This window comes from Pleuronectes platessa, chromosome 10 (genome assembly GCF_947347685.1).
Source record: "Pleuronectes platessa chromosome 10, fPlePla1.1, whole genome shotgun sequence".
NCBI classification, from domain to species: domain Eukaryota; kingdom Metazoa; phylum Chordata; class Actinopteri; order Pleuronectiformes; family Pleuronectidae; genus Pleuronectes; species Pleuronectes platessa.
In genome coordinates, this window is record NC_070635.1 from 4,621,246 (window position 1) to 4,643,732 (window position 22,487).

At 41.4% G+C, this 22,487-nt stretch overlaps 3 protein-coding genes across 3 annotated transcripts; 1 reads left to right on the forward strand and 2 right to left on the reverse strand.

The window, feature by feature from the left end:
• Positions 1 to 4,273: 4,273 nt before the first annotated feature.
• Positions 4,274 to 7,383, reverse strand: LOC128449968 (sialic acid-binding Ig-like lectin 14). Its single transcript, XM_053433348.1, has 3 exons — positions 7,050 to 7,383; positions 6,307 to 6,714; positions 4,274 to 5,686 (listed from the first exon to the last, which is right to left on the reverse strand). Exons 1-3 carry the CDS (start codon positions 7,108 to 7,110, stop codon positions 5,358 to 5,360), a joined length of 798 nt encoding a protein of 265 aa, XP_053289323.1. The 5' UTR covers positions 7,111 to 7,383; the 3' UTR covers positions 4,274 to 5,357.
• Positions 7,384 to 13,445: 6,062 nt separating this feature from the next.
• LOC128449199 (CBY1-interacting BAR domain-containing protein 1-like) lies at positions 13,446 to 14,375 on the reverse strand. The gene has a single exon (XM_053432257.1). It carries the CDS (start codon positions 14,373 to 14,375, stop codon positions 13,446 to 13,448), a length of 930 nt encoding a protein of 309 aa, XP_053288232.1.
• Positions 14,376 to 19,510: 5,135 nt separating this feature from the next.
• lamtor2 (late endosomal/lysosomal adaptor, MAPK and MTOR activator 2) lies at positions 19,511 to 22,257 on the forward strand. Its single transcript, XM_053433109.1, has 4 exons — positions 19,511 to 19,737; positions 21,086 to 21,248; positions 21,342 to 21,431; positions 21,734 to 22,257. The coding sequence occupies exons 1-4, from the start codon at positions 19,670 to 19,672 to the stop codon at positions 21,788 to 21,790; spliced, it is 378 nt and encodes a 125-aa protein (XP_053289084.1). The 5' UTR covers positions 19,511 to 19,669; the 3' UTR covers positions 21,791 to 22,257.
• The last annotated feature ends 230 nt before the right edge of the window (positions 22,258 to 22,487 follow it).

The window sequence follows — 22,487 nt, forward strand, 5'->3', positions numbered from 1 at the left end:
AACAAGTGTTCAGGGTCCCATTTGAATGGAACACAGGCATGAAGGAGTTATGGTGAGAGTTTGTACTTGTAAGTACCAACATTCAGCACTGACACATGCATGTATTGTACCTGTAATCCAATATTGTTCCTTTTCTACAGTGTCTCACTGTAGCCCACTGTGTTGACCTCTCTGTGTCCATACTGTAACTTGCATTCTCATGCTGATCCAGGAGCATTACACAGCTTATGTGTTGTACCAGTACATCTTTATTGATGAGGTGGGATTCAACCTGTTGAAGAGGAGGTGGGGCAGAAACGTCATTGGCCAGCGGGCCATTGTTGAGGTCCCCGGCCAGCGTGGTGGGAACATCATAATGTGTGCTGCAATAAATCACCATGGGATGTTGCACCGTCATGCCCACCTAGGGGCCTATAACGCTGCCCGTCTCCTCATCTTCCTGGATGGCCTGCATGACCTGCTGGTACCACCTGACCAGACAGATGATCCACACTGTGTTTTTCCATTCTATACCTTCCACCTTATTCTCCTTTCCTGAATCCCATTGAGGAAATTTGTGAACAGTTAAGAGATTTTATGGCAAAGAGTCATCTTGCAAAGGGAGTGTCAGGTTTTGCATTTTGTGTGTGAGGTTTTTAGTTGTCTGTGTGCAGTTTTGAGAAAGCCGTTATTGTTTTGAAAAACGTGTGTTAACAATTGTGAAAAACTGTAAGAAGACATTTAGAAACATTACACCTCAGTCACATGCAGGCACGTGCATAGACATTTTGGGCGGCAGGTGCTCAAACCAAAAAAAAGGGCACCCATTGCCAAAATTATTTATGAAATTAAAAATAATAATAATAAATAAATAGTAGAACAGTAAAACTGCCTTTAAATTCTCTGCCTGTCTGTCTGTCTGTCTGTCTGTCTGTCTGTCAGTATCTCTCTCGCTGTCTCTAGTGAGCGCCGCCGAGCATGTCGGGGTGAAATTTGTGCACGTGCCTGCTCACATGCATGTGTTCTTTTTCAAGACGTAATTTAAGGTTTAAATGGTCCGTTGATAGAAATGCATCACAAAATAATGTGCTTTCTTGACGCAATGCATTTTGTGTGTACATGCATGTTCCCGAAACTCTTTCACACTGTGACATGTTCACAAATCCAACAATAATGTCAATAAACTTAAAGTTCATCATTTTTTCAAACATATTTCATTTTATTTTGAGCAACAGGATATTTACATTTCATGTGTGTGGGTTTGGATTAAGTTCACAACACTGGAAAGCACAAAAAAAAACATTCAGCAGTGATTCTCAGCATTTCTTATCTAACTGCATTTCATTTATGTATATATATATTATATAAAAAGTTATTAATACAATCATTTTACATGTTAAGTTGCAAAATAAGGATTTTAACAGTTTTAAATGTTGATATATTATATTTAAGCTCAGTAATGTAACTTCTGTGCCTTCTTTCTAACTAGTTTTAAAATACTCCAAATGGCAACACGGTTTAACACATGAACTCTTCAGACTCTATGTGATGACTTATTGTGAATATAAACTTCCTCAGGCCCGAGGTAGCTGTAAAAAGCAGGAGGAGAACATCTCGGGTCAAATCCTGACGTTAGAGTAAAGACTCTCATCTTGGTGTGAGCTGCTGGAGTCTCTGTTGGTCGTCTGACGTCGGGGCGTCGCTGTGAATCTCACCTGTGGAAAGTTCAGCTCCACTTCACCTTCACTGGTGTGGTCGTCAAGTAGATTTGGAGATGTTGGTGCACGTGCAGCTGCATCACTAATGTTTTCATAGTCCTGCAGGCTCTCTGGTTCATTCTAGGATGAGAGTGAAGGTAGTTTAAAGTTTATTTGTGTGAACATTTCTGGATTAAATTCACCTAATAGCAAAATATACGGACTGATATAAAGAAATGAGAGGTCACGGTTCCTGACCTTTTTAACTCGTGTTGGCTTGGACACCTTCGCATACACGGAGTCTTCTTCCACCTTTCTTTGCTTCTTCCTTGAAAAACAAATATGTACTGATTAATAACGACTTTGTTGGTCTGGTATTGTAACACAAAGATTAAATTCTCACTTCAGATTATTCTTAAAGTTCAGAGGAGCGTAGTTGACAGAATCCTCCTTGGTGTTTCCAGCTTGCCGTCTTGTGGGGTTTCGTGCAGAGGCAGCCTGAGCAGATGCAGACAGAAAACATCAGTGATTATCAAGCAGCAACTGAATCTCTTCATTCATGCTCTAAAATGGATGCTGTACAGGTTGTCTTTTAACTATTGGCCCCAGTACACTGAGATATAAGTGTACTGATAGACAGCTACTGACAGGGCAAACAGTGAGGGCAGGATATGGAAGAACAAGGAGGGAAAAGCAACAGCTTGAACAGTACAAGACACATCTGCCTGTAGAGCCAGATTAATACTGATGATAGAAGATGGAAGGCAGCAGCTCTACATGGTCAATTTGAGTGGTTGAAGATATCCTGATAGATTATTTTATTCGTAATTTTAAAAAATGATGTGCACATGTTGTTGTCTTGTTTCAGATCCTTGCATCGTGTGTTCTCAAAATGAAACAAATAACAGATTCTGGGACTTTGGATGCTTTGTAATATCACCATTAAAACATATTTGATAACATATTATTGAAATTATGACTTTAGAGCAGGGGTTTTCAACCAGGGGTCCGCGGCCCCCTGGTGGTCCGTGACGGCATTGCAGGGGGTCTGCGAAATTAACTTTGATATTTCAACACATTTCCAGATTACTCTTGAATATAATGAAAAATATCTAAAATAAGAGAAATATATCTAAAATAATATAAAGGTGATGAGGGGAACCTTCTAGCTTGGGGCTAGAAACTGCAGGTAGTTTTCCCCTGTGCATGCGTGTTAAAGAGAGATTTAGAAGAGCGGTTGACCTAGGTAGAAAAACTCTCAGGAGGTGTTGGAGATGTAGTTTGTGTGATGGGAATTTTTGTTTTCCCAAAAAGAAGGCCCAAAAGGGCAGCATTAATAATGACAATATTAAATCAAACAAAAGAGTGAAAAACAAATACTTTGTAATGAGAAAAATGAATTGGCATAATAGCCAAAACAATTAATACTGCAATAACAGTCAACTTTACCACGTTCGCTGGTTGAGAAACAATTTCTTAGCAGAGTTATAACACTTACGTCTATCGAGTAGCAGTTCTCCCAACAGAATGAATAGACAAGCTTAAATCGGGCCTAAGCACGCCCCTACAGTTGGCACAAACCATGATTGTTATTGATCACCTTTACTTTAACGTTCTCTCAACATGTCAGCTACATGTCTGTACATTTAAGTCATTTTAATTTTGTTTTCAATTCGTAAGCACTGAAAATCCACCATTTTTGTTGTTTTTTACACAGATTTTTCTTGATTTGTTAAGTAGATATATTTAGATTTGCTTTAGAGTATTTGGAAGAATCAGTAGTTTTACAGCTGTAACAGGTTAGAAGTGATGAGGCAGAGGCTTAAATATCCTGAATCTTAAACTTGTACTCTCCTTAATCACTGTTTCCTACGATCTCAATATACATAAAGCCAATTAGATATAAATGTTGAAGTTTCAACAACTGGTTGTTAAATAATTAAAAAATCTATTGTGCTACGACACGGTTCTGACAACAGGCCACCATGACTAGACACTTTGAATTAAACTCTATTTAATATAAATCTTCTTGAGTTTTACTAAAGTCTCTGTTTAAAGACTGTTTTAACTTATTGTTTTCTAGTTTAAAGTGTTGTCTCAACCTGGGACTCACCTGGGGCAGATTCAAAATGCTGTAAACAAGGTTGATGTCGGTCGGAGGCCTGTGGAATATAAAAGTTATGTAAGAATAAACATATGCATACAGAGTGAATGACTATTATAAATAACAGGGCAGACTTTCATTGTGCTATTCATGTCGGAGGATATAGAACATAAATGGATGCTTTGACTATAGCATGAGCAGCAGTCCATGTCTGACTCTGTCCCACATGATGATCCTTGTCCTGGGTGGGGACAGTGTGTTGAGTGGGTGTGGTCGTACGTGCTGTCTGGAAGAGGCTGGTGTTCAGGGGCGTCTGGACGACTCAACTGCTCCGAAAAACCAGAAGGGGATTTGGCGTTTGTTGTTCCTTGTTGAATAGATTTTTTCATCCTGAGTCTGAAAACATAGAGGGACATGATGTGGTTACACATGCCAGACCATCTCTGAAATGTATTTATTTAATCAAATTCACTTCTTATTCATTCACCTTAAAACTATGACGATTAAAATGATGATCATCAGGACAAATAGAGCAGGAACGATGAACTTCAGGATGTGCAGAGAGTTTCCTGTTGCTAAAAGAGAGAGAGCATCATATCGAGCTTGACCTTTGACCTTTGGCTACGAAATCAAATCATTTACTCCTTGATTCTAATTGTGTGTTTGTGCGAAGGATGTAGGAAATGGGACGTACAGATGGACAACCAGAAAACATGATCTGATATAAACCTCCCACATGTCTCCTGAGCAATAAAGCACACAGTTAATAGGCCTTGAAATTCACTCACGTTCAAACAGATGGACGGGATCAGACAAACTTTGATCTACTTCATTTTGTGCGATGCAGTAGTAGACTCCTGACTGGTTTGAGTACACTGTGTGGTTTTGATGCTCGGACACAAGTTCATCCTGTTCCTCTCCCTGACTCTTCCTGTACCATGAGTAGTGTTGGACTGGGGGAAAGATGTGACTGAAGCAGCTCAGCATCACGGAGCTCCTCCCGTCAAGCTCCTGCTTCTCTGCCGACTCCGTGATGTGTGTGTGTTTTGAAACGTATTTTCGCACCAGTTAATGGGCATTGAAACAATAAAAGATAAAACAGACTGGCTTTAGATTCTCCTGATGAAACTTTCAATTTTTCTCTCAGCAATTTCTCTTCCTAGCAAAGGGTTAACCCTAACAGCCACTGATTTTAGGTAAGTGTTCCATTTTTTTTACTTATTTCTGATCAGGTTTGCTAAACCTTATTTTGAATGACATCATATTGTGGAGTAATGTTTTCTTCTTTTTGGAACCAGCACGTCTGATCAGTATTTACTTTATACACAGTAATGTAGAATATATCCTCCTTGTTTATCCATTCACCATCACAAGTGCATTAGTCCACGTGATCCGTGATGGAAGGAAACCTTCAACACTGCACTTCAGAGTCAGAGTCTCGCTCTCACTAACACATTTTGGGTTATTCTGACTTCCTTCACATCTACGATAGATAATCACACGTTGCACAGTCATATAATGTGGTTAAGAACAAAGTTTCTTGTTGTAAAATTCAGCCCCTCAGAAATTAAGAAGTTCTACTCACAGCTCACACTCAGAGTCGCCGTCTCCTCTGTGCTCACGTGTCCTTGGAAGAGGATCGTGCAGGTGATGTTGGTTCCGTGATGTTCAGCTGAAGGGGAGAAGGACAGAGTCGAGCTGCGTCTCTTAGCGAACTCAGTCACATTCTCAGTTTTGAAGGCCGTGATGTTTCCTGTGAGGTCAGCGTCGCTCTCTCCTCCTCCTCGCCACCTCCAGGTGAATGTAGGTTCAGATCCAGAGCAGAGACCAGGAGCAGTGCAGGTCAGTGTGGTCAGCTGTCCTTCAGTCAGAGGGGGAATCATCACTGTAGGCCTCTGACTCAGACCTGATGGGAGACCAGTTCATGAATGGAGTCAGATCAGAACGTCATCATTCACTTCATTCACATTTTAAATGGGGCAACAATAGGAATCTGCATCAGCTAAACAACGGCCAAAATTACTTTATGTCCCACCCATAGACTGTGAATAAAGATGGACGACATGACAGCTCCACTAAAGTGAAGCCAAATTCCCTTGATCACCCTCTGGTGGTTGCCACCTCCATGTTAGTAAATGGGACATGGATCAAAAACTCAAACTTCACCTCAAATGAACTTTTCACAAGAACTGTTTCCGTCACTTCCAGGAGATCATATCACACTGATGTTTGTTAAATTGCAAATTCTTCAGAAAGTTTGTTTCTAATACGTTTTTTGGTGTTAGCCTCTGTAACGGGATGAAACATCTTAATTGGTCTTACAATCGGTTGAGGCCATGAACTGACTGGACTTTGACACCACTCTACATCACAACATCTCTACTGTGCAAACTTTGACACCAAAAGTGCAACGTGGCATCACACGTATTTTGTACAACGGAAGGAAATGGAGAAGTGTTGTTCATGTTTATTTGCAGCCTATGGCCCCAAAACACCAAACATGTCATACAGCAGGATGGTTCATACCTTGAACAGAGACAGTTGCTCTTTGGAAGAATTTATATGAATCTCTCCTCGGTGAAGCTTTAACTCTGATTTGATATGTTCCAGAGTCCGACTCCTTCAGGTCATTGACGATGATGCTGCAGTTTTTCTTGCTCACATCAGACTCCAGCAGTGACACTCGTCCTTTAAACTCCGACTGAACCTGATCGCTGGAGATGCTACTGTTGAAAAATATGTCTTTTTCACCACATTTCCCTTTAGTCGATTTACATTTAAACCAAACTATATTTAAGACTTTGATATTCTCAGGAACAGTGAAGGAGCATGGTATCACGACACAGAGCCCGGCCTCCGCTGTTATTTCTCCTTCAACTAGAGTGATACAGTAATCCTTCAACGGACGACTTTGTTTCCCCCGCACTGAAGAACCTGTTAATGCAAACATTAAGAGAAAAACAGGGAGAGAGATTATTTAAACTTTTAAAATATACCAAAAAAAAGAAGAAAGGCTACTTAAAAAAAAATAGAACACAGTTTTATATATATATATATATATATATATATATATGAAATGAGGTCAGCAAACACGACACAGAGGAATTCCAATAATCAACATATAATACTTTGGAAAACAAATGTATAGTTGAAATCCTAATCCCAAATTAAAACCTTGTCAGTAGCAAATTGTTTTAATGGCAAACTATTTCCACCTATTTTCTTCATAACTATAAAGTTGGCATATAAGTAAAATAAAAAGTGAATACCTGTCTCAGCATCGCTGACTCTCACAGAGAAAAGCAGAGTCGCCCAGATGAGAACAAACATCTCTTCTTCTTCTTCTTCCTCCAACGAACCTGACACAGAACATACAGTAACGGAACCAGAGGACAGTCTACCATCGAAATCATCGTCTTAATAAAGGATGCTGCCTGTTCAGATTTTCCTCTTTTAGGAGAACAAGCAGCAGCTCTGAATCGATTTACATCTCACACCTTCACTTCACCAGCAAAGCCAGGAATGAGGCAAAGATGGTTACATAAGCCTTTACATTTCAGAACATTATATATGTCAAGTATTTGTTAAATGTTGTATTTTACCTTTCTCTCTCCCTCTCTCTCTGTTTCTGCTCTGAAGTGACTTCTGCTCTTGTTGCTTTTCTGTCTACTCCCCAATTATCACACTCAACCGTTTAAGGAAGTCACTGCTGAGAAATGTTTTTCCTATGTACATCGACAGGCTTTTACACACTGTGATGTGTAAGAGGCTGGAACACCATATTTGTCTTTGTGTATTTTAATAGGAGCTTTCTGCAGAAAGGATCAACAAAGAGAGTCACAGGGATCTCAGTGAAGATGGAGAACAGTCAAATGCAAGGATCTTATATAGAAGAACTAAGGCCGTTTGTCCGAGCCAGTTCAGACTGGTTCTGTAGGCCAAGTTTGAGACAGGAATTAGTTTTCTCAGTTGTTAACACACAAAAAGTGAAAATTCTGCACAATTTGCACAACCTTCACTTCATGTACCAATCGCTCGACCCAGTTTGGCACCACTTCACACTCCCTTATCTGCATTAGACTCTGACTTCCTTCATTACACACTGATGTCAATTACACATCACCTTGTTGTCAAAACACTACACACAATGTTACACACAAAATCTCAAAGCATCAACCTACAACACATAAATACTCAAATCTCTAAACATTCAGGTCTGTTGAGCCTCTGTGTTGTTTGATGAACAATGGAGAACTTGGAAGATATCGACAACCAGAGAAGGAGAGGGGTAAGAGTGAGAGGAGGAGGAGGTAGAGGAGGAAGAGGTGATGCCTAATTCATTTTTGTGAAGGGGGAGGGGGAGGGGTGAGCAGGCCGGTTTACAGTACTGTTCTCTGTGTGTACCGAAATAAACCTTTTTTTGCTGCATATTTGTGTGCTTTTTTATGTTTGACTATGAAAAGAGTAGGCCTACACTGAGACATTTTACTAGAAATGGCTCATTCTCCAGAGTCATTGTGATTCATGTGGTGTTTTCCATTTCGATGATTGTGTTTTCAATTTTTCACTTCAGTGTGCTGTAAATGCTTGGTAGTGTGCAGCAAATGCTTAGTTGTGTGTACTCAATGAATGGTATGTGTGTGTCATTTGAAAATATGACTCTGTGTACCAAATGAAAACACGAGTTCCATTTTGTGAACAGGGAGTGTCAGGTTAAGCATTTTGTGTGTGAGGTTTTCAGTTGTCTGTGTGCAGTTTTGAGAAAGCCGTTATTGTTTTGAAAAACGTGTGTTAACAATTGTGAAAAACTGTAAGTTCAACAGATGGCCGGGCATCTCAGACCAGTTCCAGTTCTTCACCACCTCAACAAAGCACCAGCAGCACCAGCAGCACCAGCAGCAGCTCCCTTTTGTTCATTCATACGTTGCCCATGATTCTCTCTCCCTGGGTTATTAGGGCCCGAGCACGACAGTGCAAGGAGCTGTTATTAATGTTTCATCAGCCAATTAATGTTCGTGCCTTGTGAGGGCTCCTGAGTCGGACTCCAGGATGCTTATAATATCTATTGGCGTTACTGGAGGAATTTCCTTTACATTGACTCTGACACAAGCTGGATTCTGTTTCATCCAGGCACGGGGTTGAACCTCCAACAATGCTCCACCCTAAATCTGTCAGGATGGCACAGGGCTCGTCATCTTTTCCAGATAACACCTGTCTGAGCACTAGTGTTCCTGGACAGACTGTTTCATGTGTGACAACATAGGCAGCTTCCGTTAAACAGTTTGGCATCAAAGGCAGCTGCCTTTATATATAAGTGGCAGTTTCAGTTGCCACCGGAGGAAACTCTCAGCTGCCGCTGCCACGATTTGAGCTTGACTTTACTCGAGAGATGGCAGAGAAAAGCAGCAGCGACCACGTGGAGGATTTCAATGTGTATGAAGATGAACCTCCGGGTTCCACCCCGATGGAGATTAACATCATAACTGAGGGGGGAAACAAGTTAATAGCGATTTGGGAGGAGTCTTCTGTCAGAAAGGTGCATTCATGTCAATAACAAGTACTGATCCGATACCAGTACATTTAAAAGTACAACCTATACAATATATTTTTATAACTGTATGCTACTGACCCTGTAAGGAAGTGATAAAAACATTGAAAAACAAATGCATACAGAGAATGAAGCCATAGAATTAGGTAGCTCTGGCTAATAATAAACTACTTAATTATATTTCCAACCTCATCGATTCCTGACAAAGCATTTTCAGTATTTCTTATATCAGTAATGAAACATCTCTAAATGTAATGAACAACTTGTTTCAGGAATAACCACCATGTGGGCCCAGGATGAACTACATTAATTTTAGAACTAGATTTTGACCCAACTTCAAAAGAGGGGCACTAGATTGCATATTAATGTAGAATTAAGTACGTATGTAGTTCTGATCGTTACTAATATAAGCAACTGATCAAATCACCAAAACCTGCATTTCCTCATTGACCATCAAGGTAGCTGCTGACTTTGCCCTGCTGGTAATTTACCTTTTATCTTCTTTCTCATCTGTTTAGCTTAAACAGGAAGTATCCAAAAGATTTGAGGCCCCCCAGAACCATCTGGTGCTGATATTCACAGGGAAGGTTCTTAAGGATACTGATACTCTGAAGCAGTATGGCATCAAAGACGGACACACCGTTCATCTTGTTATCAGGAACTGCCCAAAGTAAGTATAGTCCATGAGATCTGTGTTAAGAGGTCTCGCTTACGTGTGGTGAGATTATTATTTGATGTCTGCTGTCTCTTAAGATCAACAGATGGCGGTGCATCTCCGACCAGTTCCACTTCTTCATCAACTGATCAATACACACTCAGCCCCATCACCATCACCAGCAGCAGCAGCTCCAGCAGCAGCAGCAGCAGCAGCAGCAGCACCATCACCAGCCGCAGCACCAGCCCAACTGTAGCAGGCAGCACCGGTCAGACACCGATACAACCTGCTGATGCAACGAGTTAGAATGTTTAACTTGAAGTTTGTTTTGTTGCTTTTGCAGGGAGTTTAGGGTTTTAAATGTTTTCAGCTTTCTCTGAAAACCATGTCAAAATTCCTGATGGCTAGTAATGTTTAAAAAAATTGAAATACCTTCAAATCCATATTTTATTCATGCATTTAAAAATTGGCACAATAAGTTGATCAAACAGTTCTCTATCATCAACCAAAATAAGCAACGTGCCTATTAGACTTTTATAGCAGTCTAAGAGACTGAGTATGAAGTCTGGTCGTGTTTCTGTGTCACATGAGTCATGAAGGTAACTTGATTTAAAGGTGGTCAGCCCGTCTGCAAAACCTGAAGGAAGAAACTCGCTCTGATTAATATACTTAGAATGCAAGGCAGATGAACCTGGGTCTTCAAAATGGGGGAAATGTCCATCTAACTTTCTAATAGCTTTTCAGTCACGTAAACTGAAGCGTTCAGTGTCACCTGCTCTTGTAGAGACACAACACATTGTTGTACTGCTGCATGTGTCATGTGACTACATACTGTATTCGCCCCTTGCACTCAATGAGATGCAACATGTTATTAACAGGCTGTGATTTGGTTCCACCATGCCACGTGCCCACACACCTGCCAATAACCTATCGACCTGTCCGGCTTGTTAGGTCTTGTCATGGGTTCACCCAACTTAATGGAGATGCAGCAGCGGATCCAGAGGCAGACGATGTCAGGCCCACACATGCTGTCGCAGACTTTGGGGGGACAGATGTTCCAGAACTTGATGTCCAACCCATACCTGAGAAGACGGTCACTACCAGGCATTTTCGGCAACCCTGAGATTATGAGACAGGTCAGAGCAGAGCTTTCACGTTCGTGTCCTGGAACATTTACATTGTCGGGGCTCTGCAGGATTTAAAGCTGATTATTGTCTAATTGTCTTTGAGCAATTGCAGAATCCTGAAACACCTTCTATGATGAGCAACACCAGAGTCCGACAGGCCCTCGAACAGATCCAACAGTGCGTGCAGATAATATGGACGGAAGTGCCAGGATTCGGCCCCAGGTACTAGCTACACCCGATTCCACATATTCTTCAAGCCTCCATATTTGTCTTAATCCGTGAGTCCACTCCGGAATAATCTGAATTTCTTCAGTCATTTAAATCATTTAAAGAAAATTAACACTGACATTTTGTCTGTATTTCTCTCACATCAGTCCATTGTTTAGTGGTGCAATTACCAAGATTTCCTTGTTCCTCATCCTTGAGTCTCTTGAAAGGCGGTAGATAAATGCAAGCTATTATTATTATTAAGATGTTGGTGGAATGAAACTTCTTCCATACATCGAAACTTCAGGGCGAACTCTTGGTGTTTAGGGAAGGTTGTGTTGCTAAATACTAGCATGTTGTGTCCAGTTTAGTATCACTTTACATAATTATATATTGATTTAAAGAGGGTTTACTCTCTGTTAGGTATTTAAAGCTGCTCTTCTTGACTGTAGCTGTTAAGCTTTATTTATTTTTTATTTTAATGTATTCTTTCACCTCCAGTGTGCCTACTGGTGGTCTCACAGTCCCTCCAGCCACAGGGGGCAGTGTCCCTCCAGCCACAGGGGGCCTTGTCCCTCCAGCCTCAGGGAGCAGTGTCCTGCCAGAGGACTCCCCCTCTGCTGCCTTAACACCAAGGGCCCGTCTCTCACAGATGCAGCGGATTTTAAGGACGATTGCAGGCGGTGGAACATCGGTACGTTTAATCTGGATGCAACAACCTGTTAGTTTATTTAGAAAGACAAATCGATAATGTTGTATGTAAATGTGACTTGCATTGTACATAAATACAGGTTCAAATAGGTACGATTAAAATACTGATTTCAATTAATATTTTGTCTTTTTTTTAAGTGAGTGTAAAGGGTTTAATGTTATTCACAGTTTAAAGATCTATACAAAAAAATGTAATCAGAGGAGGAAGTCTCTGTATTATGATGCAGAAATTGTGCACGAAGTAGGAGTGCTATAAATATAGTTAAACCCAAGAATTTGTGTCAAAATACTAGGTCAAGATGTGTCTTCTCTCTCACCACATACTGACAGTTATCACGCCGTCTCTTCCCTCACACCTTCACCTTCAGGGGCTGGAGGCTCGTTTTCAGCAGCAGCTTGACCAGCTCGACGCCATGGGCTTCATCAACCGTAGAGCTAACCTGCGGGCGCTTATCGTGACCAGAGGGGACGTCAACGCTGCCGTTGAAAGACTGGTGGCCTAACGCGCTTAGTTCCTTTTAGGGATTGATGCTGGACGACCACTGTAAAAAAAAAAGTCAATTTATAAAACTACTACTTTTAAAAGTACAGCAACCAGGTTGGATAATGTTCATTTCTGGGCGCTGTTGAAAGACTGGTGGCCTAATGCACTCAGTTCATTTTAGGGATTGACGCTGGAAAGACTGGTGGAGTTGGGGACTAGCGATGGAGATTTGAAAATATATTTAATTAAATTGATCTAGATAAATTCAGTCCTCTATGACATTCAAGTCTTACCTGAACCCCAGATAGTAAGAGCTGTTACTTTTATTTAATAATAAAAAAAGTATTGTATTGTAGTCTAAGAGTTTTAAAACTTGGTTCTGTTGCAGTAGGTTGGGTGATGTTCCTCTCTGGGAACTCGGTTTGTTTGTAATGTGATTTATTTTCACTCTTGAGCCTTAATCTTTCATAATTGACAGGAATTTATTAACTTATCTATAATATTTTATCCTGAGCCTCATCAGGCAGATGTTTTGGCGGCTCTGGGGGGGGTAATGCCTTTTTCAGGAGAATGGACCTGACATCTTACTACTACACTGTGCCACTACATTAAGACAACAAGAAGAACACTGCTTTCTCATCACCTTCCTTTTCTATTTTTAATAAATAAAAAAAAAGTATTTATAAAGACACGTTACTATACAATGCACGGTTTGTTAATGTGTGAGATGTAAAATATAGGGAGAACAACTTGGTCCCTTACAGAGCATCACACAGCTACAATAAAAACACCACTAGAATACTGCTCAGACCAACCGTGACAGGGGATTTTGGCAATGACACAGCTTTTACTGATGGTACATTTATTAAAATCCCTTTTTTAATACAGAAAAATGCAAAAATAAATAAATAAAAGACTGTTTTAAATAAGCATTTAACCATCAGTGTCTGAGACGTCTTTGTCCTCACCTTCATTTTTGTCTTCGTCCTCATCCTCATCCCCGTCCTCGTCTTCGTCCTCATCCTCATCCTCGTCCTCGTCCTCTTCCTCACCTCTTGTCTGCCGAATGGAAGCTCTTTGTTGCTGTTTGGTTCCTGATTTGCTCTGGAAGGAAACATGCCGATTGTGGGACGTTTTGGAATTTGCTCGCACTATGTCTAAGCGTGACTTGTGGTCAGGGGGGTGCAGTGAGCTCCTGAACACCTCCAGGTCCTCCTCCTCATCCACATTCTGAATGCTCTGGTAGGCCAAGGTGTAGACCTCCAAGGCCTTGGAATGGAATGACATCTCCGCTGTCATAAACTCACTAAATACTTTCTTAATGTCCTGGATCTTCTGCTTCTCAAACTCATTCATGGTCTCCTCCAGCTGCCTGGTTTTTCGCGTGGCGTATATGGTGGCTTTCTGGAGATCACTTTCCGCATGACAAATCATCTGTCGGTCTGAGGGGTTCTTGTTTCTGGTCCTCTCGAGCTGAGCCATCTGTTTGACTTCGCTCTCTCTGGCACTTTGAGTCGTCTTCAGATCCTCCTTTTTAAGTTTCACAACAGCTCCATAACTCTTCAATGGCTCTACGACTTTGGCTTCAAGTCTTTCCACCTCAGCGTGGCGGTAGTCTTGAATCGTGGCCAGGTGGTCAGCGTACTGCTTTATACCCCTCTTTAGATTTGGCGTTTCAGTGTCTGCGTACAGGCAGATTTCCTGAACCAGAAGGTCGGCCTTGTCCCGTAGCCTGGCTGTTTTAGACACGTAACCGGCAAACAGCTGGCACATCTCACCGAAATGTTTCTCCACGTTGGTGATTTTCTCCTGGATCTGTCTGATCTTTTTGTCCCTCGCTCTCGCATCCGGAGTCCGACTCATCTCCACAGAAAAGCTGTGAAATAAACGGAGTCAGCGAACACCGATGTTTATCCACATGCAGACTTACCGCTTGCTCACCGTGCTCCTCTCGAGGCTAGCACGCCAGTCTGCGGTTTCCCTCCCCCCAGAGCAGGCGACATTGAAATCCAAACTGAAGCTGCTGGCTAAAGCTAAACATAAATACTGTAAGAACATAATTCGCGCCTGCAGCAGCGACTCCCGGCTTCATATGTCGGTGATCACCAAAGTTAATGTGGAGTCGCTGTGTGCGTTTGCAAAAATGGTGTCTCAAACGAGATGCCCAGAGCCTGGCAGTGACGGGTAATACAAGTGGTCATACTTTCGGATCTCTTCTGCTAAACGCTCTTCTATTTGGTCCGTATTCGTTCTTCTAAATCTTCCGTTGTTTCTGCCGGTATTATGTGGCATGAAACCGGAAATGCGACTCCGGAAAGGATGTAGTTAGCAGACCAATCACAGCCTTGCGGGCTGCGTGAGGCTCGCGGAACTTTGCCGTATAGTTAGAAAAATTGGGTGACGCACGTAAGCACGTAAGAAGGGGTACATAAGCACGTAAGGGGCCCGGAAGAGCTCTTGCGCTTGCGGGCCAGTGAAAATGCAGAAGCATGCGCCGGCCTTTACTGACAATAATTCATCCATTCATTTACCTTCCAAAGATGTTTCTGATGTTCTCTATTACACGTCGCATCTATTGCACTTCTATCAGTCCTGGAAGAGGGATCCCTCACATGTGACTCTGTGGCCACTGTGATAGCTGCTTCCAAACAGTGTGACATCAAAGGCAGCTTGCTCCAAACAGTGTGAGATCAAAGGCAGCTTCCGTTAATCAGTTTGGCATCAAAGGCAGCTGCCTTTACATATAAGTGGCAGTTTCTGTTGCCACCGGAGGAAACTCTACGAGCTGCCGCTGCCACGATTTGAGCTTGACCTTACTGGAGAGATGGCAGAGAAAAGCAGCAGCGAACACATGAAGGATGTCAATGCGAATGAAGATGAATCTCCGGGTGCCACCCCCATGGAGATTAACATCATAACTCAGGGGGGGAACAAGAAACTCGCGATTTGGGAGGAGTCTTCTGTGGAAAAGGTGCATTCATGTCAATAACAAGTACTGATCCGACACCAGTACATTTAAAAGTACAACCTATACAAAATATTTTTATAAATGTATGCTACTAACCCTGTAAGGCAGTGATAAACACATTGAAAAACAAATGCATACAGAGAAGGAAGCCATAGAATTTTTTGATTATCTAGTTTCATAACTGCAAAAAGAACACAAACAAATAAATCTAAGAATACACAACAATTGCTTCCTCTAAATAGCTCTGATCTGAAGTGTTGCGTATGGCACACGTTGCAGTTTTACTATATTGTAAAAATTGCTGACATTTTAGGTTGCTCTGGCTAATAATAAACTACACACTTATATTCCCACAGTCATCGATTTCTGAAAAAGCATTTTCAGTATTTCTTATATCAGTAATGAAACATCTCTAAATGTAATGAACAACTTGTTTCAGGAATAACCACCATGTGGGCCCAGGATGAACTACATTAATTTTAGAACTAGATTTTGACCCAACTTCAAAAGAGGGGCACTAGATTGCATATTAATGTAGAATTAAGTACGTATGTAGTTCTGATCGTTACTAAAATTAGCAACTGATCAAATCACCAAAACCTGCATTTCCTCTTTGACCATCAAGGCAGCTGCTGACTTTGCCCTGCTGGTAATTTACCTTTTATCTTCTTTCTCATCTGTTTAGCTTAAACAGGAAGTATCCAAAAGATTTGAGGCCCCCCAGGACCAACTGGTGCTGATATTCACAGGGAGGATTCTTAAGGATACTGATACTCTGAAGCAGTATGGCATCAAAGATGGACACACTGTTCAGCTTCTTATCAGGAACTTCCCAAAGTAAGTATAGTCCATGAGATCTGTGTTAAGAGGTCTCGCTTACGTGTGGTGAGATTATTATTTGATGTCTGCTGTCTCTTAAGATCAACAGATGGCGGTGCATCTCCGACCAGTTCCACTTCTTCACCACCTCAACAGAACACCATCATCATCAGCAGCAGCAGCAGCCCGAGCACCAGCAGCAGCAGCAGCAGCAGCAGCAGCAGCAGCAGCAGCCCCAGCACCAGCAGCACCAGCAGCCCCAGTAGCAGCAGCAGCAGCCCCAGCACCAGTAGCACCAGCAGCACCAGCAGCAGCAGCAGCAGCAGCAGCAGCAGCAGCAGCCCCAGCAGCACCAGCAGCAGCACCAGCACCAGCAGCAGCAGCACCAGCAGCAGCCGCAGCCCCAGCCCAACTGTAGCAGGCAGCACCGGTCAGACACCGATACAACCTGCTAATGCAATGAGTCAGAATTTTTAACTTGAAGTTTGTTTTGTTGCTTTTCGCACTGCAGGGAGTTTAAGGGTTTGAAATGTTTTCAGCTTTCTCTGAAAAGCATGTACAAATTCCTGATGGTTAGTAATGTTTTTAAATTAAAAAATATCTTCAAAAACCATATTTGATTCATGCATTTCAAAATTGGCACAATAAGTTGACCAAACAGTTCTCTATCATCAACCAAAATAAGCAACAGTCTCTCAGATTTAGGAACTGCAACGTGCCTATGATACTTTTTTAGCATTCTAAGAAGAGTGAGTCTGAAGTCTGGTCGTGTTTCTGTGTCACATGAGTCATGAAGGTAACTCGATTTAAAGGTGGTCAGCCCGTCGGCAAAACCTGAAGAAAGAAACTCGCTCTGATTAATATACTTAGAATGCAAGGCAGATGAACCTGTAGCTCTCAGCAGGAAGTGGGGTCTTTAAAATTGGGGAAATGTCCATCTTTGTCCATCTAAGATTCTAATAGCTTTTCAGTCACGTAAACTGAAGCGCTCAGTGTCATCTGCTCTTGAGGAGACACAACACATTGTTGTACTGATGTGTCATGTGACTACATACTTAAATCGCACCTTGCACTCAATGAGATACAACATGTTATTGACAGGCTGTAATTTGGTTCCACCATGCCACATGCCCACACACCTGCCAATAACTTATTGACCTGTATCCTTCCTCCTCAGGTCGACTCAGCTACCTGTCCGGCTTGTTAGATCTCCTCATGGGTTCACCCAACTTAAGGGAGATGCAGCAGCAGATGATGTCCAACCCACAGATGCTGTCGCTGACTTTGAGGAACCAGATGTTCCGGAACGAGATGTCCAACCAAGACCTGATGTTACCAGGCATTTTCGACAACTCTGAGATTATGAGACAGGTCAGAGCAGAGCTTTCACGTTCGTGTCCTGGAACATTTACATTGTACTTTTCAGCAGGAAAGGCATGGGGATCTCCAAGTTTACTTTTGTATCCAAGACAATAGAAAATATTTGTATTCAAGACGTCGGGGCTCTGCAGGTTTTTAAGCTGATTTTTGTCTAATTGTCATTGAGCAGTTGCAGAATCCTGAAACACCTTCTACAATGAGCAACCCCAGAGTCAGTCAGGCCCTCGAACAGAACCAACAGGGCCTGCAGATATTACAGACGCAAGTGCCAGGATTCGTGTCCAGGTACTAGCTACAGCCGATTCCACATATTCTTCAAGCCTCCATATTTGTCTTAATCCATGAGTCCAATCAGGAAATAATCTGAATTTCCTTGTTCCTCGTCTTTTTATTTAAATGCAAGCTATAATGATTATTTTTAAGATGTTGGTGGAATTAAACTTCTTTGTCCATACATCGAAACTTCAGGGTTAACTATTGGTGTTTAGGGAAGGTGTTGTTGCTAAATACTAGCATGTTGTGTTCAGTTTAGTATCACTTTACATAATTATGTGTTAATTTAAAGAGGATTTACTCTCTCTAAGGTATTTAAAGCTGCTCTTCTTGACTGTAGCTATAAAGCTTTATATTTTATTCATTTGAATGTATTCTTTCACCGCCAGTGTGCCTACTGGTGGTCTCACAGTCCCTCCTGCCACAGGGGGCAGTGTCCCTGCACAGAAGTCCCCCTCTGCTGCCTTACCGCCAGGATCCATTCAGTCACAGGAGATGCAGCAGGTACGTTTAATCAGGATGCAACAACTTGTTAGTTTATTGAGAAAGACAAATCGATAATGTTTGTAAATGTGACTTGCATTATACATACATATAGGTTCATACGTTTTAGATTTAAATATTTCAATTCATATTTATCTTTTGTTTAAAGAGAAAGTAAAAGGTTTTATGTAAATGACAGTTTACCGTAGGAGTACTGTAAATATAGTTAAAACCAAAAGGTTGTGTCAAAATATTAGGTCAAGGTGTGTCTTCTCTCTCACCACATACTGATTAATCACAATCTCAAAGTTTCCACGTCTTTAAATAAAAAGAATCAGACTTCTGACACCGCCTCTTCCCTTACAGCTTCAGGAGCTGGAGGCTGGAGGCCATTTTCAGCAGCAGCAGCTTGACCAGCTCAACGCCATGGGTGTCGTCATCCATGAAGCTGACCTGCAGGCGCTTACCGCGACAGAAGGGGACGTCAACGCTGCTGCTGAAAGCCTGGAGGAGTTTGGGACTAGCGAGGGAGATTTACACATATTAGAAGAAGAATAGAAAAGTTTGAGACAAAGAATGCCTCAAACTCTGCATGTCCACATCTCCACCCACACCAAATCATTACTGGGGTTTCTAATCCTGCGAGTTGTCTTCTGCTTCTTCTGTTGAGACCTGTGTGTCCTCCTCTTAGCCTTGATATAACTGTTTGTTCTCTAGTTCTTTCCTTATTGGTTTCACTCCTCCCACTTTTTGCTTTAATTGATTTCGATGGAGACCTTTACTCCCTTACATCCTATTGTTTTGGCCAGCCAGTCATGATCCTGCAGCCCTGTGCATGTAATGACCGCCACCAAGTGTCCAAAAATAATACTGCATGTTATCTAACCAAAATAATATGACATGGCAAAAAAAATAAATATAGAAATACAATTTGATTAATTGAAATGAAATATTGGACAAGGAGTGTAACACTATAGAAATGCTTCGGTGTCAAAACTGTTACACTGAATATTTAATAAACACAATCTAGCAAAGTAGAAGGAAAAGGTTTAAAAATATCTTGCCTACAATTCCCACAATGCTGTGCACCCGGAACAGGAAGTAAACATCAGCTGACTCGCCTTCGTGTTGTTTTGAGTAGTTTCTTGTGACAGTTTAAATTGAGTTGTTTAGTCTCTTTAAAAACACATTTCACGCTCATTTGTCTTCGCTGCCTGTTCGTCAGAGTGAAGCTATGTTACGACCCAAGGCGCTGACGCAGGTTCTGAGTCAGGCGAACACTAACGGAGTCCAGAGCACCCTGTGAGTACGGCTAGCTAGCATGCTACGCTAGCTAGCGGCATGCTAACTAGATGCTAATTGACAGAGGAGTTTTACTTTGGTCTTTTTGACAATGAACCATGTTGTTGTTGTGGCGTTTGGTTTTTCCTGATACTCGCAAAAATACAGTTTGTTTTAACATCACCGGTGAAGACGCCGCATCTTCTCCCCGGAGAAGAGCAGCCACATCCCGGCTAATGTCTCCACCATCGATCCGACTCATGTTCATAACAATGACCCCGGCTGATTCTATATTAAATTACAGCGATGCAGTTATAGGAACATGTCATCTCATGTGCGTGTAGTAGTTAGTACAGCAGCGTGTTGTATTCATGTGAGTGAAACTACTGTTCCTCTGGGTTAACCAGATCCTCTCATGGCATTAGTTCAAAAGGCACCTCGTGACGTTGGGATTGTTTACAATGGAAAGTACAAGGATTCTGAGGTATCTCGTTAATTAACCATAAAAATATAAAATTGATTTCTTCAATTGAGAAAATCACTGAACGTTGTATCTCAGGTGAATAAAGTATTTCCTCTGTAGATCATGGATCTAACTGACTAGCTCTTATTGGTGATGCATTGATCTGTCGTGAACGTTGTATATTATCGACATATCTTATTTTTAAATGATTTTACTCCCCCCTATTTTTATTCTATTTCATAATTTCACTCGCTCTCTGGTCTACTTCATTTCGACCATCTCCTGCTATGACAGGTGAATTTCCTGGCGTGGGTGAAATAAAGTTCTTCTCTGTCAATCGATAGCAAATATTGAATTGAAAAGTCGACATCATCATTTCTTAGGGGTTAATTTGACGTCTTAAAATTCCACATTAAATCGGAACAAAACAGCCTCAAACCCAAAATATGTCCAGTCTAATGTTAATGGTAAAGAAATCGTCACATTTGAAAACCTGGACACTGAAGTTTTGTCGTTTATTGATCAAACTTCTGACTAAATACACATGAGGGTTATTTTGTCAATTTAAAATATCACAACATGCATTTATTTGTATCTTGTTGCCAAACAAAACGGTTTTGTTCAAAATACTCTTTTGAAACTCTAAGCTCATTGGGGTCTGTGACATCACATTACTACTTTTGACTTGCATCAAATAAGAATCATAATTCAAAACAATTTTCCTTGTTTGATTCATAGTTCCGTCAGTCTGATAACACTTTATATATAATACATACTTTGATTAGATTGCGAGCAGTGAGTTCAGGTACTTTCCTTATTCCAGCTCTAATGTTATTGTTTGGTGTACTAACAAACAACTGCACAGTCTGTGGTCGGATCTAACATCCATCTTTACATGTTCACCAGCCTGCTGAACAACGAGGGTTCCCTCCTGGCCTACTCTGGGTATGGGGACACTGACGCACGAGTGACAGCCGCCATCGCAAGCAACATCTGGGCAGCGTACGACAAGAACGGCCACCAAGCCTTCAATGAAGACAAACTCAAATTCATACTCATGGATTGTATGGTAAGACGCGCCGATCTCCATGACCGGTGGATTTGTTCTCAGTGGAGTGACGAGTGGAGCCCTGTGTGAGGATTCTCTTCTTTTCTCTCTCAGGAGGGACGAGTGGCCATCACCCATGTAGCCAACCTGCTGCTGTGCATGTACGCCAAAGAGACGGTGGGCTTCGGAATGCTTAAAGCCAAGGTGAGAGTGTTGGCACGTTAGTGGTCTTTAATTCACCGTACAACCACTGTCCCACTGCCACTTGTATGTTGTTTTCTCTATTCACTGTCTTCTAAACTCATTTGAAATCACTGGTCATACAGGCAATGTTGTGCCAACAAACAATAATACCAAACATTGGCTGGTAAACATTTTTTAATGAAGTATATGAAGGCAAAATCCCAAAACGCATAAAAACAGCGTAAATAGCTCAGGGTATTTGTCAGTCACATTTGAGAAGCTGTAATGGAATTTTTTTTTTTTTTTTTTTATCACGTTTATAGGCGGAAGCACTGGTGCAGTACCTGGAGGAACCACTGACTCAAGTGGCTGCATCATAGTGAAGAAATGTGCATTACTTCCTTCTGCCTGGAAAAGAAAGCATCATGTGATGTGACATTCATGGACTTCTGTAACACAAAGTGCTTAGTGCATATATACATAAGTGAGTGAGTGAACGTGCGTGTGTGAGTGTGTTTGTGTGAGACGTGTGTTGAGAGGGAAATTCAGTTTATTTATAATCATGGTTTTGATGCAACTAACAGCTTGTGTGAGGTTTTTAACTGTTTGTCTTCACTTAGTTTTGTCGGTTCTAAAATTCCTCTGTTTGTCAGTAGGACGTTTGTGTGTAACTGCTGAAATGATTCCGCTATCAGCTGCTTTCACGGTTAATAGGCTTATTCACTGTTATGCAGAAAAGTGGCCTCACACACACATTTTGAGCTGTATGGAAAGTTCGTTGTATACGTCGGTCTGATTTAAATGCAGCAAATCTTAAACCTGTCAAATAAAAAAAATATTGTATTAATATTTGTACAGTCTTGTTTTTGGTGTTTATGCTCTGAACTGACTGGTTGTGGGTTTTTGCATGTAAGCACAAAGAAGGAGAGTTAAGTTTAAAAACAGCTGGATTGCTAGGATAAGTTGTGAAGGTATTCTCTGATACATAATACATTTTTTGGTTTTATGTGCTTAAATGTCAAAGTATAAACACAATAAGGAAAGTTTAGATAAATCTTATATCGCAGTTAAAATGCT

Excerpts from the sequence above, each read along its gene's own strand:
- LOC128449968 (XM_053433348.1), bottom strand. The coding sequence starts at position 7,110 with ATGTTTGTTCTCATCTGGGCGACTCTGCTTTTCTCTGTGAGAGTCAGC. Across the intron at positions 6,715-7,049 it reads AGTCAGCGATGCTGAGACAG|GTTCTTCAGTGCGGGGGAAA; the intron begins GTATTCACTTTT and ends TTGCATTAACAG. Across the intron at positions 5,687-6,306 it reads AGCAACTGTCTCTGTTCAAG|GTCTGAGTCAGAGGCCTACA; the intron begins GTATGAACCATC and ends GTCTCCCATCAG.
- LOC128449199 (XM_053432257.1), bottom strand. The coding sequence starts at position 14,375 with ATGAGTCGGACTCCGGATGCGAGAGCGAGGGACAAAAAGATCAGACAG.
- lamtor2 (XM_053433109.1), top strand. The coding sequence starts at position 19,670 with ATGTTACGACCCAAGGCGCTGACGCAGGTTCTGAGTCAGGCGAACACT. Across the intron at positions 19,738-21,085 it reads AACGGAGTCCAGAGCACCCT|CCTGCTGAACAACGAGGGTT; the intron begins GTGAGTACGGCT and ends CATGTTCACCAG. Across the intron at positions 21,249-21,341 it reads TCATACTCATGGATTGTATG|GAGGGACGAGTGGCCATCAC; the intron begins GTAAGACGCGCC and ends TTTCTCTCTCAG.